Source organism: Pelecanus crispus, chromosome 2, assembly GCF_030463565.1.
Source record: "Pelecanus crispus isolate bPelCri1 chromosome 2, bPelCri1.pri, whole genome shotgun sequence".
Lineage (NCBI taxonomy): Eukaryota > Metazoa > Chordata > Aves > Pelecaniformes > Pelecanidae > Pelecanus > Pelecanus crispus.
Window position 1 is genome coordinate 153314575 of NC_134644.1, and position 16164 is coordinate 153330738.

General features: G+C 41.5%; 1 protein-coding gene across 1 annotated transcript in view; it reads right to left on the reverse strand.

The window, feature by feature from the left end:
- LRP12 (LDL receptor related protein 12) overlaps window positions 1–15862 on the reverse strand; it is a 49110-nt gene extending 33248 nt beyond the window's left edge. Inside the window, exon 1 of the mRNA XM_075705502.1 lies at window positions 15784–15862. Coding sequence (XP_075561617.1) covers window positions 15784–15862 — 79 coding nt within the window. The remainder of the gene's footprint in view (window positions 1–15783) is intronic.
- Between the last annotated feature and the right edge of the window lie 302 nt (window positions 15863–16164).

A 16164-nucleotide genomic window follows, 5' to 3' on the forward strand; every position in this document is an offset into this window, starting at 1 on the left:
GCCCCGTCCAACCTGACCTTGAATGTTGCCAGGGATGGGGCCTCCACCACCTCTCTGGGCAACCTGTTCCAGTGCTTCACCACCCGCAGTGTAAAAAATCTCTCCCTTATATCCAGTCTAAATCTACCCTCTCATAGTTTAAATCCATTACTCCTTGTTCTGTCACAACAGGCCTTGCTAAAAAGATTACCCCTATCCTTCCTGTAGGCCCCCTTTAAGTACTGAACAGCTGCAATAAGGTCTCCCCACAGCCTTCTCTTCTCTAGGCTAAACAACCCCAACTCTCTCAGCCTGGCCTCATAGGAGAGGTGCTCCATCCCTTGGATCATTTTGGTGGCCCCCCTCTGGACCCGCTCCAGCAGGTCCATGTCCTTCTTGTGCTGAGGGCCCCAGAGCTGGACGCAGTGCTCCAGGTGGGGTCTCACCAGAGCAGAGCAGAGGGGCAGAATCACCTCCCTCGACCTGCTGGCCATGCTGCTTTTGATGCAGCCCAAGATACGGTTGGCTTTCTGGGCTGCAAGCGCACACTGCCGGCTCATGTCCAGCTTTTCATCCACCAGTACCCCCAAGTGCTTCTCCGCAGGGCTGCTCTCAATCTCTTCATCCCCCAGCCTGTATTGGTATTGGGGGTTGCCCCGTCCCAGGTGCAGGACCTTGCAGTTGGCCTTGTTGAACCTCATGAGGTTCACACAGGCCCACCTCTCCAGCCTGTCCAGGTCCCTTTGGATGACATCTCGTCTTTCTTGTGTGTCAACCGCACCACTCAGCTTGGTGTCGTCTGCAAACTTGCCGAGGGTGCACTCAATCCCACTGCCTGTGTCACTGATGAAGATGTTAAACAGCACTGGTCCCAGTACAGACCTCTGAGGGACTCCACTTGTCACCGGTCTCCATGTGGACATCGAGCCATTGACCACTACCCTCTGGATGTGACCATCCAGCCAATTCCTTATCCAAATATATAAAGACAGTTAACACTGCCACCTTTACATACGATGAAAAGAAGTGCATATCTGACAGCCAAAATACTTCTTTTCACATTGCACAGTACTGCAGGGTACCAGAGCCTCTTGCTGTGAGGATTCCCAGTAGATTCCCAGAAAAGATAAACACAATCTTCTACTATCAGGAACTAGAAGCAAGAGTGTTGGATAGTACTATGGGTCCACAATTGCAAAATGAAGCGAAGAAATCTGTAGAGTTGAATAAGCATGACTTGACAGTCAATTTAGGCAGCTGCAGTTCCGCAGAGTACAGCACACTTTCAAGACAGCCATAGTGTATGTAACACTAGTCAACGAGGGCAGAACAAAGTTAGTTTCAAAACACTTAAGTATATCATTTCCCTCCTGTCAAACTACGTCCCTGAAACACCCAATTACCACTGGAAAACTTTAAATGTGTTATAGTGGACACACAGCTAATTTACTATATCGATTTTGGTTTTGGCTTTTTGCAAGGGGGGGTATTTGTTACAGAAATTAAAAGATCACAATGACTTGTAGATGCCATAGTGTACAATAAAGGCTGTTTATATGACCCTAATTGCACTTTCTGTGCCTACTCTCAATAGAGCCAGTAAGAAAGTCTCACATTGTACAGGTCACAATATCCCAAGTTTTATTACATTACAGTAGCTCTAAGCATGCAATAGAAGTCCTGCATCCTTCAGCTTTATCTCCCTCTTTTTTGTAAGATGGAATTTGAACTACATCCTGCTTTTCTTCTCAAACATGCACAGATACTCCCACGCTGACTCTGTCCACCACATACATGTACCCCAGTGCAGCAGAACCATCACTTCAATCACAGCACTTTGCAGGAAATTGAAACTGTCTATAAAGTTCATGATACATGCTTTATTTGTTTATCTCAGGGTCAAATAACCCCAAATTTGGTGTCTCACTGCACTCTAAACCTTCATGGTTTAGATGTAAGTTCACAGCAATTCAAAAGAGCAAATAGATTTCCAAGGAGTTAGACAGTTGAAACAGACACATTTACAGAGGTGTGAACTGGCCCATTCGCTTCCACCTAATGTTACCATCTTAATGAAAAAGCCATATGGAGGTGAGTAACAAATAAATAAGCTGCCTCCTTTCACTGAAACACGTCTATACTAGGGACTGTACCATCCCTCTCAGCATCAATACGGCTGGCGTCAGGCTGCCGATTTCCAATTCCCCTGTCCTCAGGCTTACCCAAGTCCCACCTGCAGAATGAGGAAAGGGCGTTCACACACAGATGCACTCCCCAGCCCCTCCAGGTCCTGGGACATTCACCAAGAAAACACAAGAGAGCCACACACTGCGGTATGCTGAAAAACCTTACCAAACCACCAGCTCCTCCCTGGAGGGAAAAGCAGGTAGCCATGAGTGAGTGTGCACACACAGACACACATAGATGCTCTCTCTAGGGCAGAGTTCCTGTGACAAAAGCAGAAATAGGAAGAGAGGCTTAAACGTAACGAGAGGAATGAACGCCTTAGAGAAGAGAATGTGATCTAACAGGTATTTCCAAAATCCTTATCACCATTTACCCTGACTCATATTTATAATTACCTTCCAGTATGCTATCCCTCCACCTAGTACACCTTATCTCCACTTTTGCCTTGACACAAGCTCTTCTTCTCACTACACATTTACATGAATTGTCAACTTCCTTCCTGAGAACAGTTTTAACAACTTACCTTTTTTTTTCCTGCACTCCAGTTTCCTAAAAAAATCTTATTAGATATATGGGATACCTTACCAAAACATGTTCCGACTCTTCCTCTGAGGAAATCCCTGCTGGGAATCATTCAGATAAACACCAGATGACTGAAGGTCAAGTTACACAATTATTGCCCAGCCCTTTGTCCACCCAGTTCACCACCCAATACTCCAAAAGCCACTTCAGCTGTTTAGTTTGCGCATCTGGTGATCTGAGTATCAACTTGAGCATAGTTTCCTGTGGATCTCACAGCATAAGAGCAGTTGTGCACATCTGTACATTCCCCACAACTTCCAAATACTTTGGACTATTTCTACCACATTTGGCAGAAGAGTAACAGTCCCAAAAATCCAGTTAATAGGAATTTCATGAAAAAATGATACATTTCTACTTGTGTTCCAACATAAAGGCTTCATTGTAAAATTTCTTGTTACTAAATGTAAGAGATTCCACACAGAATACAATAATCCATGAGAAAAAATGTCCTACCTGTCTACTTCCAATAAAAGATAGCTGGTCTGAAGGAGCTCTCTAAGTGGCAGGAGCAGATCATCGCTAAACCTTTTAAAGCAGTCTGCATCCATTCACTTAAGAAATAATAGCTGAAATACATACAGTGCACTGTGTTTCTTATGAGCAGAAGAGGACTGGCATTTTGGGGATGAGAGAAATTAGTTGGCAGTCACATTTGTAAAAACAGACAAGGACAGGAGTTGGAGTTTTCAATAAAGTATGCTGCTCTCAAAGTAGCCAATTTCCAGTTCCACAACAAAAACTCAGCAACCATATCTTTCCCAAAAGGGTGCTGTTTGCATTTAAATGCTTTGGGATCACTCTTCATCCTTTATCTTCTCTCTGAGGGACAGTTAGTCTGTCTACACTGAGAATTGAGACTTCTCCAAAGAACAGTTCAGATCAGTAAGTCACATTCCTGTTGCCTCTCATCCCTTTCACAAGTCTGCCTTTTCCCACACTGACTCTGCCTTAAGTTAAGGCAAACCAATACTCCCCACTTCACACTCACACACAAAATCAGCATAGGATCAGAAGTGTGCAGTAACAAACTCTATCAGGCACAACCATGGAACAGCTATTTATTTTCTGTGCTTCAGCCCTGCAAACAACAATATTTTACAGGAATTCTGTCAGTGTGAGGGATTATTAGTCTATCTTAATAGTCAAACCTCAGATAATAAAGAGCTTTTAGGAAACTATACAAATAATATTTTAAAAGAAAAATGTTAATTGAAGGTTTGTTTCCAAGCATGTCACATCAGTAGAGCACAGTAAATTTAGATGCGAGTTAGGTTTATAGTATCCATTTGGTGTAAGCCTATTTTTAAGAAGAAAGCTCAGTACCAGCAAGTCACCACTTGATAAACAAGTGGTCTTTTACAAAGAGATGCCACATGAAGTAACAGCCAACTAGGGAAAGAAACTCAAACAGCAGGTATTTGTTGGGACACTCAAATTCAACCAGTGTATGAATGAAACAAAATGATTTTTTGAAGAAAGGGATGAAGAATGTTTTGGAAAAATAGCTATGTGAAAAAGATACTAGTATTTTATGTTAATACCATTTACCAAACTTGACAGGCAGTTGTATTCTTTTGGATGTAGCTTCTTTTCAATTTGCATGAAAAGCATTGTTACACTTGTACATTGATGAAAGCAGATTACATCCTTTACAATTCCTTACTGGCAACTCTGCCTAATGAATAATAATAAGCCACAGTTTAGGGACATTGGTTTCGCTGTGTGTTTGTTATTCAAAGAAGGAAGAGGGTATCGCTACAAGAGGTACAGTTCTGGGAAAGAAGTATAAAGGAAGTCTGGAGTATTTCATGATATCTGAGTTTTCCATTCTTCATCTTTTATTCATAGTATACACATATACTACTTTCTAAAATTAGGAAGTACTTTCAAGTTGATATAGATTGCAAAACTGAAGAGCAAGGCTTATTTGTGATAAAGTAGATACTATGGAGACAGGATACTTGCAAAATCTTACACTGTTTATACTTTACCACTGATTGTTATCCATTTGACTATTTACTTGAAAGTATTTTCCTTTCTGGATCGTCTGCAGAAGTACTCAGAGGCTCAACATTGACATTACAAGACAACTTTCACATGGATTCAGTCATTACCAGTGTTGGGGCACCAAGACAACGTGATTTCAAGAGATCTGTGTATTCATTCTTGAAGTATTTCAGCTAGTTCAGTCCCCAGAAGGTAACTGTTGGCTTGCTGTGACTAACAGTGATGGTACTGACGGCACTCCTTTTGGCCTTGGTACTCTCAAAGCAAAACAAACCATACAGGTTTCTAATGTGGACCACCTACAATCATAAATGGCCTACAATAATCCTGGGTGGGTAAAACTTTCAAATGTAGCTTTTTATGAAGATAATTTTGAATTAATAAACATGCCACTGAAAATTCCTAAGGTCTAAAGTTAATTTCATTGCTTATAATTATCAAAGTGCAGGTAACAATTTTACTACATTTTTAAAAGCAGTTCATTTTGATTTGATTTTGATCTTACTGATGCTAGCAGTAAAATTTAAATTGATCACAAAGCAGCACAGCAAAGTCAAGGCTGAGTGTGGATTAAAATTCCACACTCTCCCCCTTCCAAATATGTACATACATACTCAAAGAAACCACAGGACTTAGCAGCACTTACACAAAATCATACACACACTGAAAACCCAAAGATTTACCTTGATTTTTTTCAACTTCCACTGACACAGAATTACAGATGAAGTCAATGACTAACTTCACTAAGGAAGGGCTAAGGCAACGGTCAGCAAAACTAAGAGGAGATGGCCTTAAGCACAGAGCAGGTTAGTCTTGGCTTAGGAAACAAAGTTGTGGATTAATGACAGAAGTTGTTAGCCTGCCCTATACAAATATGCAAATCCTATCTCTTGAGAAGTTTAACTGAAGAATACAGTACTTGGTAATATTTTTTTCTTTTTAATAATCATGACCATGCTGCAACAGGGGATGCTTCACTCTATACTGCTACATAAAGGTTCTAAGGCTCAAATAGCTATAGGTTTCCTTTTTAAGGAATGTAGCTTGAAGAGGAAAATGACTAAATTAGTCTTCAATGCACTAATTCAGCTGTAAAATAAAGGTTAAAAAATTACATATACAGGCAGACATGCCACTCTATTAAAAGCTAACCTGTTAACAAAATTTAGCACTTGCTCCTACACCCTTTTTAAAGGGAGGCACTGAATTTTAAAATAGAAAAAAATGTGACATAGCATGGTGACAAGTACAAGATCAATGTCAGACATAATGCCTATGTTTGAACTTCTATTTATCTGCTTTCATACAATGAAGTATATTGCTCATTTAAGTACACATCCTTCCAGTTTAATAGCAGATTTCCAGACACAGGGAGAAAAGTAGACCCAGAACAATGGAACCCCATTAACTGCAAAACACAAACTCTGATTACATGTCTAAATAAATTAAAATATTTTCAGACACTTCAAAAATACATCAAAGTACACAGCATTTCAGTACAGGCATGAAGGAGTTGCTTAATAAGAACCTGATGCCATGATCCTTACGTTCATAGCAATAATTTATTAACTATGTCTCACAAGTTTAAAGCTAGTTCAGACCTCCTTCCCATCAGAGTAACTCATCTCTCTTGAAAAAACATAACGTTTCATGCGATCATTTTACTTGAATAACACACGTGCCTGAGAAACTGTGCATGTTTATTTCAAATTAGGTGCTTTAAGCACTTTCTTGGCTCCCAAATGTGCAGTATGGTCAGCAAGCAGGATCTCAGATTAAAAATTTAAATTCAGCTTTATTTTGGTCATTAATCATTTCTGAAAGCTATTGCATTTTATGCCAATTCCTTCAAATCCAATGCTCTAAATGGCTATCCAGAGTTCAGATCCACCTCCTTTGTAAAGCCACAAACTAGGTACAGTTGCAGAAAACCAGTGAAAGAGATTCAAACATAGACTTACTTGATTCTCGCATACGTTTTCCTGGCCTCCATGCTTTTAATTAACATTTTAAGACAGGTGTACAGCTGAATATTTCATGCTACTCATTCCAAGAATTCACTATCAAGTACTACTAGAACTTTCTGTTAGTTAGGAGTACGGAAGGGGGTCTCTCAACTCCCCAGCCATGACCTTAACTTTTTACTCTGGGCAGATTTGAGTTGCAAGAGAGTCATCCCCAGAAGATGTCACTGCATAGGACAGTTTGCTGCACTGCTGCTCCTCCTAATCTGCACACTCAGAACACAGGTTTCTCTTACTCCAGGAAAACTCCTCATGGACCCCAAAGGCACCACACGCAAACTGTGTGGTTCCAAGTGATTGTGGGGAAAGCAGACTGTGTTCCTCACTAAGGCAAGAGGATAAATAAAGGTATAGTCCTTTTCCCAAGCCTTATTCATCTACAGTGTAAAGGCGAAAGTGTTGTACAGGCAGTACTGCCCCAGATTTCCACAATGGATGAAGAAAAACAGAAAGGTGGTATTGTGGACATGACAAGAGAGTAGTAACATCATCACTTAGCTTTGGTATATCGGATTGCCATTTACATTAGAACTGTGATACGACTGAAGCTTTGTTACAGTGTGCACAGATGACAGACACAACAGATAACCTGAAATCACAGATTGGTGTGAGACAAGCTAGGCAACAGGCACTGGAAACAATGTTAGCTGGATCAGCAGCAACAGGGGAGGTCAGTAGTAACTGGACTCTAGAAACATAGAGCTGCCAGGCACATCCAGCAGTAAAGCTGCTGAAGAGCGTACAATTGCCAAATGCCAGTATCAGCCAGAAAGAGGAACACACAGCAGGGTCACAAAAAAGGATGTTTCAAAACATTGACAGAAGCCATACGCTGAGTTACAAAATGCTCAAAAAAAATCTGTTTGTTCGTCCACTTATTTTCTAAAGCACAGGTAAAATGCAAGAATCTAACGTTTCCGTAACATCCCCTTGCCTGAGAGTACTTGGAAGGCCTGAGAGCGAGACCTCATGCAATTCCTGAGCTCCTCCTGCACTCAAACCCCTTTTCTTGCTTGCTGATAACTTGTAAGAGTAACCTTTTAGACTGATTAAATGCTCACTCAGCCACCGTAACACCCCTTAAAAATAAAAGGGCTGGTTCCCTTCCTCCCTTCCACTCGTGCAGCCTCTTAGACAACAGCTGTTCTCCCAGACAGCTTGGCTTCCTCTTCCACACCGAAGAACGGTTCTGCCACCTTTAGCCATGAACGTACCTTCCCAAGACATCCCAATCATTCCCTCCCTTGCCATCCCAGCTCTCCAGTCTTCATGAATATCTCTAACCACAGACACTAGCTGAACTTTAGCCATGGAACTGATTGCTCTTTCAGTACCTTTAGATAGGAAACATGAAGAGTGGAAGGTGCTCTGATGAGGGATGCCACTTCTACTAGCTACAAAAGTACCCAAATCCACCCCAGACAGTACTTCCAGCTGCACGTTGCTGTGATCAAGAGACATGTCACTGATGATTTTATCATTCATTTTTCTGACAGACACCAATAGGCATTGCTTTCAGAATATTTAAACTGATATTTACATCTTGGAAAGGAGAAATGTTCTGTCTCCATACTTTTAAAAAGTTTTCAATTGTGGGGAAAAAAATGAGATCATGTACTCTCCCAAGTCCAGTTACAAATATTTCCATACAGTTTAGACACACATTTTGAGTTAAATCCCTGTTCACTCTCTCTGAGCACTACTTTAGAAGAGAGCAAATGGAAAAATGTAATTACTTAGTAGTATGAAGAGAAGGCTGAAGTAAATACAAGAATATAATGAATAAAACAGCATGTTAACTAGGACTCTGGAATCATTCTTTCTTTGGAAAGGACTCCGTTTAGCTCTATGTGCAGGAAAAAAGGAGGGGAGGGTTAAAGCCTCCACTTAAAATTATGTGATAAGAGGAACACATATATATGGATTTGTTTACTGCATGTGACCTATTCATTATCTGCCTCAGTCCCAGTTACGACATTTTCCCTCATTGAAGCTTCTACTTTCTTTTACTTGAGACACTCAAAATACAATTTCATAGTAGGAAAACACCCTATCAGGGTATACTAATTCATTGGATTCTTTGTAAAGCATAGCAAAAAAAAGGCACTAACCAAAGTCTTCAGAAAAATTCATATACAGCTAAATCTAGAAGCCAGTGCACATGAATGTAAGTGCATGCCTTCCCTCTACAAGACGCATCAACGAGACTCCCATTTTCTGTTCTAAAATGCTCACCTTCAGTTACTAAAAAGTTATTTCTAAAGGAGCACTTCCTTAAATAAGATCACTAAATTTTTAAGAGACATCATTGACTAGAACAAACTTATTACTAGTATACATTATTAGGGTTTTTGTTTACATATTATTACACTGTATAAATTAGAGGAAAAACAAAACTCTCTTATTTTTTCATGAAAGTACTATTCTCACAACCTGTACTTTCAGAGGGACCCATCTATGTTGCCTAATAGGTTCATACAAAACTGGAGTAATAAAACCAAGTTACAGAAGCCTCTAGCTGAGGCATTTTTTCCTAACTTTTAAACACAAGCAACTTCACTGCAGACTTCCACCACATGCCAAAGTGTGCTTACACTGCTTGTTAGAGGATCACTCTACTGTTTTCTGGCTGCAGCCAATTTAAAAAGTCCGCTCTGGTTACCCAGAGTCAGTCCCGGGGGGTTCCACTTAGCGAAGGAAACATCTCAGAGGTTAAGGGAAGGGTAGTCATGAATTACAGACACACCATCAGATGGATGAAAACATGCAGTTCACATCCTAATACATAGTTCACGTGTACTTTCCATTTACAAAGAAACACAATTAGTTCACTTTCACTGCTTTGCTGGAAGTTTATAGTTCACTATATGAGTAAGCAAGTTCAGCTTTCTTGCACATCAAAAAATTCCACAACCAACCAAAGGTACCTGGGAAAGTACTGACAAGTCACAAGACGCTTCAACGAAAAGACAGACCACTTTATGACAACTCAAGCTACTAAACCAGATGTTTTCATGTGGCCTTTTTTTCCCCCCTTCAAAATATGCTCTACTTGTAAGCTTTCTTGCTTATTTTGGGGGGCTCTTATTTTTGCTTGCTATTTACTTTTAAACCAGTAACAAGTAAGTCAGGGAGAAAAAAAGACACCAAACTTTTTGTTTTCCTGACCAGTTCCAGAAAGTTGTTCCTCACAAAACAGATGAGAAAGTTATACAGCCATTCCCTCATAACCTAAAATTCAGTGTGTCAAACAGAACATCAGGAAAAAAAATTCTAGCAGATAGCTAGCAAATATGCTTGCCTGCTAAAAAGACATCAACACCTTAACAATGTAGCAAAAGTTATAGTATATCCAAATTTAAAACATCTGTTTAGAAAAAGTCAGAACCACAATTTAGAATAATGCTTTTGACAGATCAGTGCAAGTACTTTCAATTATGCTGAATTTAGTAGTTTAAACTTAGATACTCACAAGCAATACTATATACTTCAATGCAACTGTAAACCTTCATGCAATAAAGCATGAGTAAAGTAACAACTGCAGTAAAAAATCAAGTGTAGAAGAAAAAACAAAAGGTAGTCAAAACAACACAGTTCTTCAGAGCATGGTATCATACAGCATGCTATAAACCACTTGGAGCATTTATTTCTACTGAGGGGATAAACATGAACTCAGATCTACAACCAACTTCCATAGTATCAAATGCACTGGTACCCAGTGTTTTCTTACAACCATGTAAACTAAGTAGGCTGAATCTTGCCGACCAACTGACACCTCAGTAATAGTCAGTACTGCAAAATGTTACAGCTAGTAATTCTGAAATGCATAGAAACAAAAAAAAAAAAAATCTGAGGTTGTTGACAAATCACACTCTTTCAATTAATGCCTAGCTAGATATCTCAGCTGTTCCAGTATTTAATATCATCACTAACTATCTGGGACAATATAAATGGGAACACTAGAATGGGAAAATGCAGAGACATCTAGGAAGGCAAAACCAGACTATTTATACAGTACAAACAGTATTCATGAATTTTTAAAAAATTGTAAGAAAATTATTGAATTGTACTTAACAAGTATGAAAATAATGTCTACAGCTTGGGAAACTGAGGCATATCGTAAATAGATAAATGATGTGTGGAGGGATGTACCTAACATAGCAAAGACACTAAGTTTAAAAATTTGAGATCTGTTAACGAATGAAAACACTGGTCATAATTGCAAGTTTTAGCTGGGATTAACATAAAGCAATATATTTAAGACTTAGCTGAAAATAATACCCATACAGTTTACATCTATTTGATACTACAATAGGAGTGACTAAAGCAAAGGAGTCAAACAGATTCACCTGTAGGGCCCTTCCAACACTAACCCAGCAGAGCTCTTCCTCTCCTAGCAATGACAGAAACAGCCAAAAAAGCCACATTAATTATATGCTTTGCTCTGATGACAGGAATGGAGTCAGGTGGCTTCTGTCCTGATTCCGGTTGCAAGTTCCTCTCGGCTCTTCCTCTGGTTGATGATGTTCTCATTTAGTGCATAATAACAGTCACAACAGCTACCTTAGATTAAATTTGCAAATTCCTTTTGCTTCGAGGTTGCCTAGGATGTGGGTTTCTTCTTCTCCCCTCGAATGAACACTGCTTTAAATATTGTCCACATGACCTCATAGATACTTTGATTACAGACCTAACTGTGGCTCTGAACAGCCGGCTGAGTATGTACATACTTGCACAACTTGACATATGATCAACTTATTAGACAATGTAAGTTTCTATGCCATTAAAACTAGGACATTTTCACATCAAGGACTACAAAACCATTCTCATAAATTAAAATGCAGCAGTTTTGCCTATAACACGATCTACAGTTTAGCCAAATACATGTTGAGTATATCACAAAAGTATCACTAAAGAGTGACATTCAAGAGTTTAAGGTACAATAATTTATTAAGCCAAGCCATTCCTTTAGGACAGTCTGTTCTGGCTTTATAGTTCAACTTCTTTAGAAAATTAAATAAACTGGCTGGCAGACTTTATTTGCTTACATAATTCAGGCTATTCTTTCAAACAAGGTGAACGAACCTGAAGATTTATTTATTCTTCCTCATACCATCATTAGCAAACTGACATGTAAGTAAAATTTGGGTCCTGACCAGTGAACTTCTATGACAATTTTACCTGCCTTATCTTAAAAACAAATGAACAATGAATTATATATACAGTCTCCTTGTAACCTCAAGCAACATTTGTACCACAGAAACCTGGAATGGTTCTAATGCAAAACTAAGTGTTTTAAAGCTTATATAAGTGTACTATGTCTTTCTTCAATGGGCCAGAATAATGTCAATAGCATTGCAGTCTCAGTAGTAACATACAACGTTGTTTCAACTACCATTTTTGGGAATAATCATTTTCTGACCTCTGCTAATGTTTCTCAGTCATTGGTGCTCCAAGAAGCACTCACTAAAGCCAAACCCATCCTGGAGATAAGGAGAATTAAAACTGATCACTATCTGCCCCCACTTCTACATTTGAACTGTTTTCTCTTGCTGTTCTACTACTGTAAATATTTTTCTTTGATACTCATTACATCTGGTGAAGCCAAAAGCAGGGAAATTTACCTACTCTACTACTGCATTGACTACTACCAACTGTACAGAACACTGTAAAAGCTCCCTGTAGTCTTCTGTTCAGCAGGACAGAAGTTCAAATTAATATATCGGGATAACAAGTATAGTTAAGACTATAAAAAAATTCAACTTTCCAGAAACCTGAAGAAGCAAACTACCCATAGTTACAGACTCTGTTCCAAAGGAAAGCATGTCCTAGCTTTTGCACTGTGCCACCTCAGAGGCTTTTCATAACTCAGCCTCTGCTCTGGAACACCAATCCCTCCCAGACTGGTTCTGAAAATGCTACATCACAGTACCAGTAAGATATAAACCATCATCCTGCCAAGGGTTAAATAAAAATCAAACAAAATAGTAACATTAGGAATTCTATTCTCTAATCTAAGCTTGCGTTTTAACAAGAAAACAAGATTAATTTGATTTCCAGTTGATCAATCATCAAACTTTGGTTTGAAAAACACTGCCCTCAAGAACAGGACCAATTTCTCAAATGACATTTTTCCACTAAAGAAATGACTTTGTGCCACATACGGTTCTGTTTTGAACTCTGATAACTGTTTGGGCCTTTGAGATACGCAGAAATGTCTTCATATTTGTCCCAGTAAAAGCCATGCCAGGGTTATATAGAGACACATACAATCAATTATTTCTTGGGGTATAAAACTCTCAAGCCAACAGGAAGGCCAGAGATATTAAAAAAAAATACCATTGCCCAACACCCCACCAAGCTATAATTCTCGTTAGTCTGTGCTATTGCAATATTTCACTCATCAGTATTCCTCCTTCTCAAATTTTTATAATTATAGTCATCATCAGAAGGAAGGTTTGAAAAATTCACTAACTACAGGAAAACAGAGAAACATTCTCTGGAGAGCTCAATGCCCACATATCAACCTTGGTGAATTTAGTATTTTAATTAGTGGAAAATTCTAGATATTATAGCTGTGCAACCACATAGTGGAAGGCAACCAAAGTGATGCACTACTGCTTTTCCAAGCATTTACTGCCTACTGTATTCAAAGCCTTAACCCGCAGTAACATAATGATATCTACAAGGCTCTGCTCAGGATCAACATCACAGTCCAGAGCTCTGCTGTCAGCAGTGCCTTGATCAAATTTGTGCCGATATTAAATGAGTTTAGTTTGGAAGAGCGAAAAGCAGTTGTACAGGAAGGTAAAATGCTTTAATAGGGAATAGTTCCCACTCCTACTTCCTTCTCCCAAAAAAAAAAACCAGGAGAAATTAAAATGACAGCTCGATAGTGCTACGCTACCCAGCGAATGATTGCTTTTGTTCTGGATGCTCTTGCCTGAGAAGGAGGAAGTTCTTTCCTTAGAGCAGTGAAACTGGTCAGAACTTCAGACATAGAATCGTTTAGGTTGGAAAAGACCTTTAAGATCATCCAGTCCAACCATTAACCTACACTACCAAGTCTACTCTAAACCAATCAAGGCTAGACTAGACTGACATCTGTAACAAAAACTGTTAGGAGAAACTAATCCCTCATGAGGATGAGGCAGGACACTGATCGAAATCGGAAGCAGCTTCTCCGTCCTGGCAGTGGTGATAACAGATGGCAATGTGTTTCTCAGCAAGGCAAAAGAAACTTACGGAGCCGTCATTCTTGGTTGAACTTTGGAAAGCCTTGATTAAAGGTCTATAAAAAATGTTATTCAGCAAGAATTTTATTTGGTTGTTTTTTCCCTAACTAAAGATTGTGCTTGTGGTTTAAATTTTTATAGTGGAAACGCTGACAATACTGCTGAAGTTACAGCATCACAGTCCAAATCTATCTACTGAAGTCAGGCTGATGAGGTGTATCACGACAATCATAATTTTTTACTTTTTATTTCAACTCTGTCATGAGTATAATAAACAAATACAGAGTTCATTACAAACCTTTGCACAGAAGTTAAATCTCTCAAGTATGTTAAGTACACAAACTAAGGACAGCTTAGTATGTCCAGACTTGAGATTTTCCCTGCCAGTTCCTGCTCTACCATAAACCAACTGCTTTCCGGTTGTGTTTTCACTTTGGCTTTCGACATACTAAATTTTTAACAGGCTATATAGATATCAAAACTTTTTTCCTTTACTTTGTGTGCATTTAAAAGATCTGTCAGCACCTCGCTTAGTTCATGCAAGTAGGCCCCCCTCAAAAATTAACTTATACCAGTGTAACTGTTCGGTTACAGGTACCGGCGTAACTGTAGTTCTGTTTGAAGAAGCCCACCTTACTTCTATTCACGTAAATATGAAGTGTTCTTACAAATTTTCGTTGCACATCTACACTTAAGAGTTTGCACTGGGTCTTTGCAGCACAGGCATGGGCTGGACAAAGCCCTCTGCAGAAACAAACCTGAAATATTTCATACGCTCAATCACATCTTTGAAGCAAAGGCACCTTCTTCAGAAACTGCTAAATCAGGGCCCCTGTTGCTGTCCTCCTCAGAACAAGGCACATGCCCAGCTCCGTGCCAAAGGCTGCTTCCCACGTCGGGGGCCCACAGACACAACCTACGCTCGAGTTCGTAAAACAAACGCAACTCCGTGAGAAAACATGCGACGACTCTTGATTGTCAAGTATCTGCGTTTTGATCTATCATATATTACTGGGTCACTTACATACTGTAAAAAACAGCGTAAGTAGATCCCCTAACGCATTTATACAACTGTTTTTCATTAGTAGCTCTGTTTAAAGAAGGGTTTATAACCATAAATGAAACGCCGCTCGGGTATGAACTGAAGGCAGGCTGAGCAGAAGCAAAGGTCCCTGGAAGAGCTGCAAGGCCTGTGCTGATGTGTCACAAACTCAGCGCACAGCGCCAGCCCCCCGGCCCTCTCCGGGGCTCGTCCTGCCCCCCGGCACCAGGCCCCGGCCGTCCCAGCCTGGCCGGACGTGGAACATCTCCCAGGCATCCCCATTATCCCCAGACAGCGACTATTCGTGACTCAGAGGATTTGGGGTTGGTTTGTTTGCGCGGCCCCACGCCAACTCCGGAGTTCCCGGCGACGCACATCTGCGAGAGAGAAAGCCGAGGGCAGCTGGGCCAAATCCCAGCCTCAGTTTTAAGGACTTCCCTGGGGAGATTTCCGCCCACCCTCACAGATACGAAAAAGCCCGGGGCGAGTCCTGGAGCAGCCGAGCTCGGAGGGGAGGACGGGGCGGGGGAGTACGGGGACCCCAGCAGGCCGGGAGGCCGCCAGGGCCCGGGCCGGGCCGAAGGACCCCGCCGCCGGCTGGGGCCGCCGCGCCGCCGGAGGCCGGCCGGGAGAAAGGCCGCTTTGTTCCCCCTCCCCCGCGGCAGGCGGCCGCCTCCCGGCCCCGGAGACGGAGGCGGACGGGTGGCGTCGCTCCCCCGGTACCTACCGCAGCAGGAGACGACGAGGAGCAGGAGCTGCGCTGACCTCCAAGCCGGGGAGCCTTCTGCGCTCCCCCAAGGGGCCATAACCCCAGCCGGCAGGGAGGCGACGAGGAGCCGGACCTGCCGCCGCCGCGCCCCCGACACGGAGCCGGAGCCGCCGCCGCAAGAGGGGCCGGCCGCGCCTCGCCCCCTCGCCCACCGGAGCTGCCGCCTCGGGGAGCGCTAGCGGCCCGCACACCCACGCCTCATCCGCCCGCCCGCCGCGGAGCCATGAGCCGCCGCCGCCACCTCCGCCGGCCTCGGCCTCCTTCCCCTTGCTCCGCGCCGCTTCCTCCCTCCCTCCCTCCCTCCCCGGCTGGGCTCCGCCGCGGCTGCGCACTGGCGGC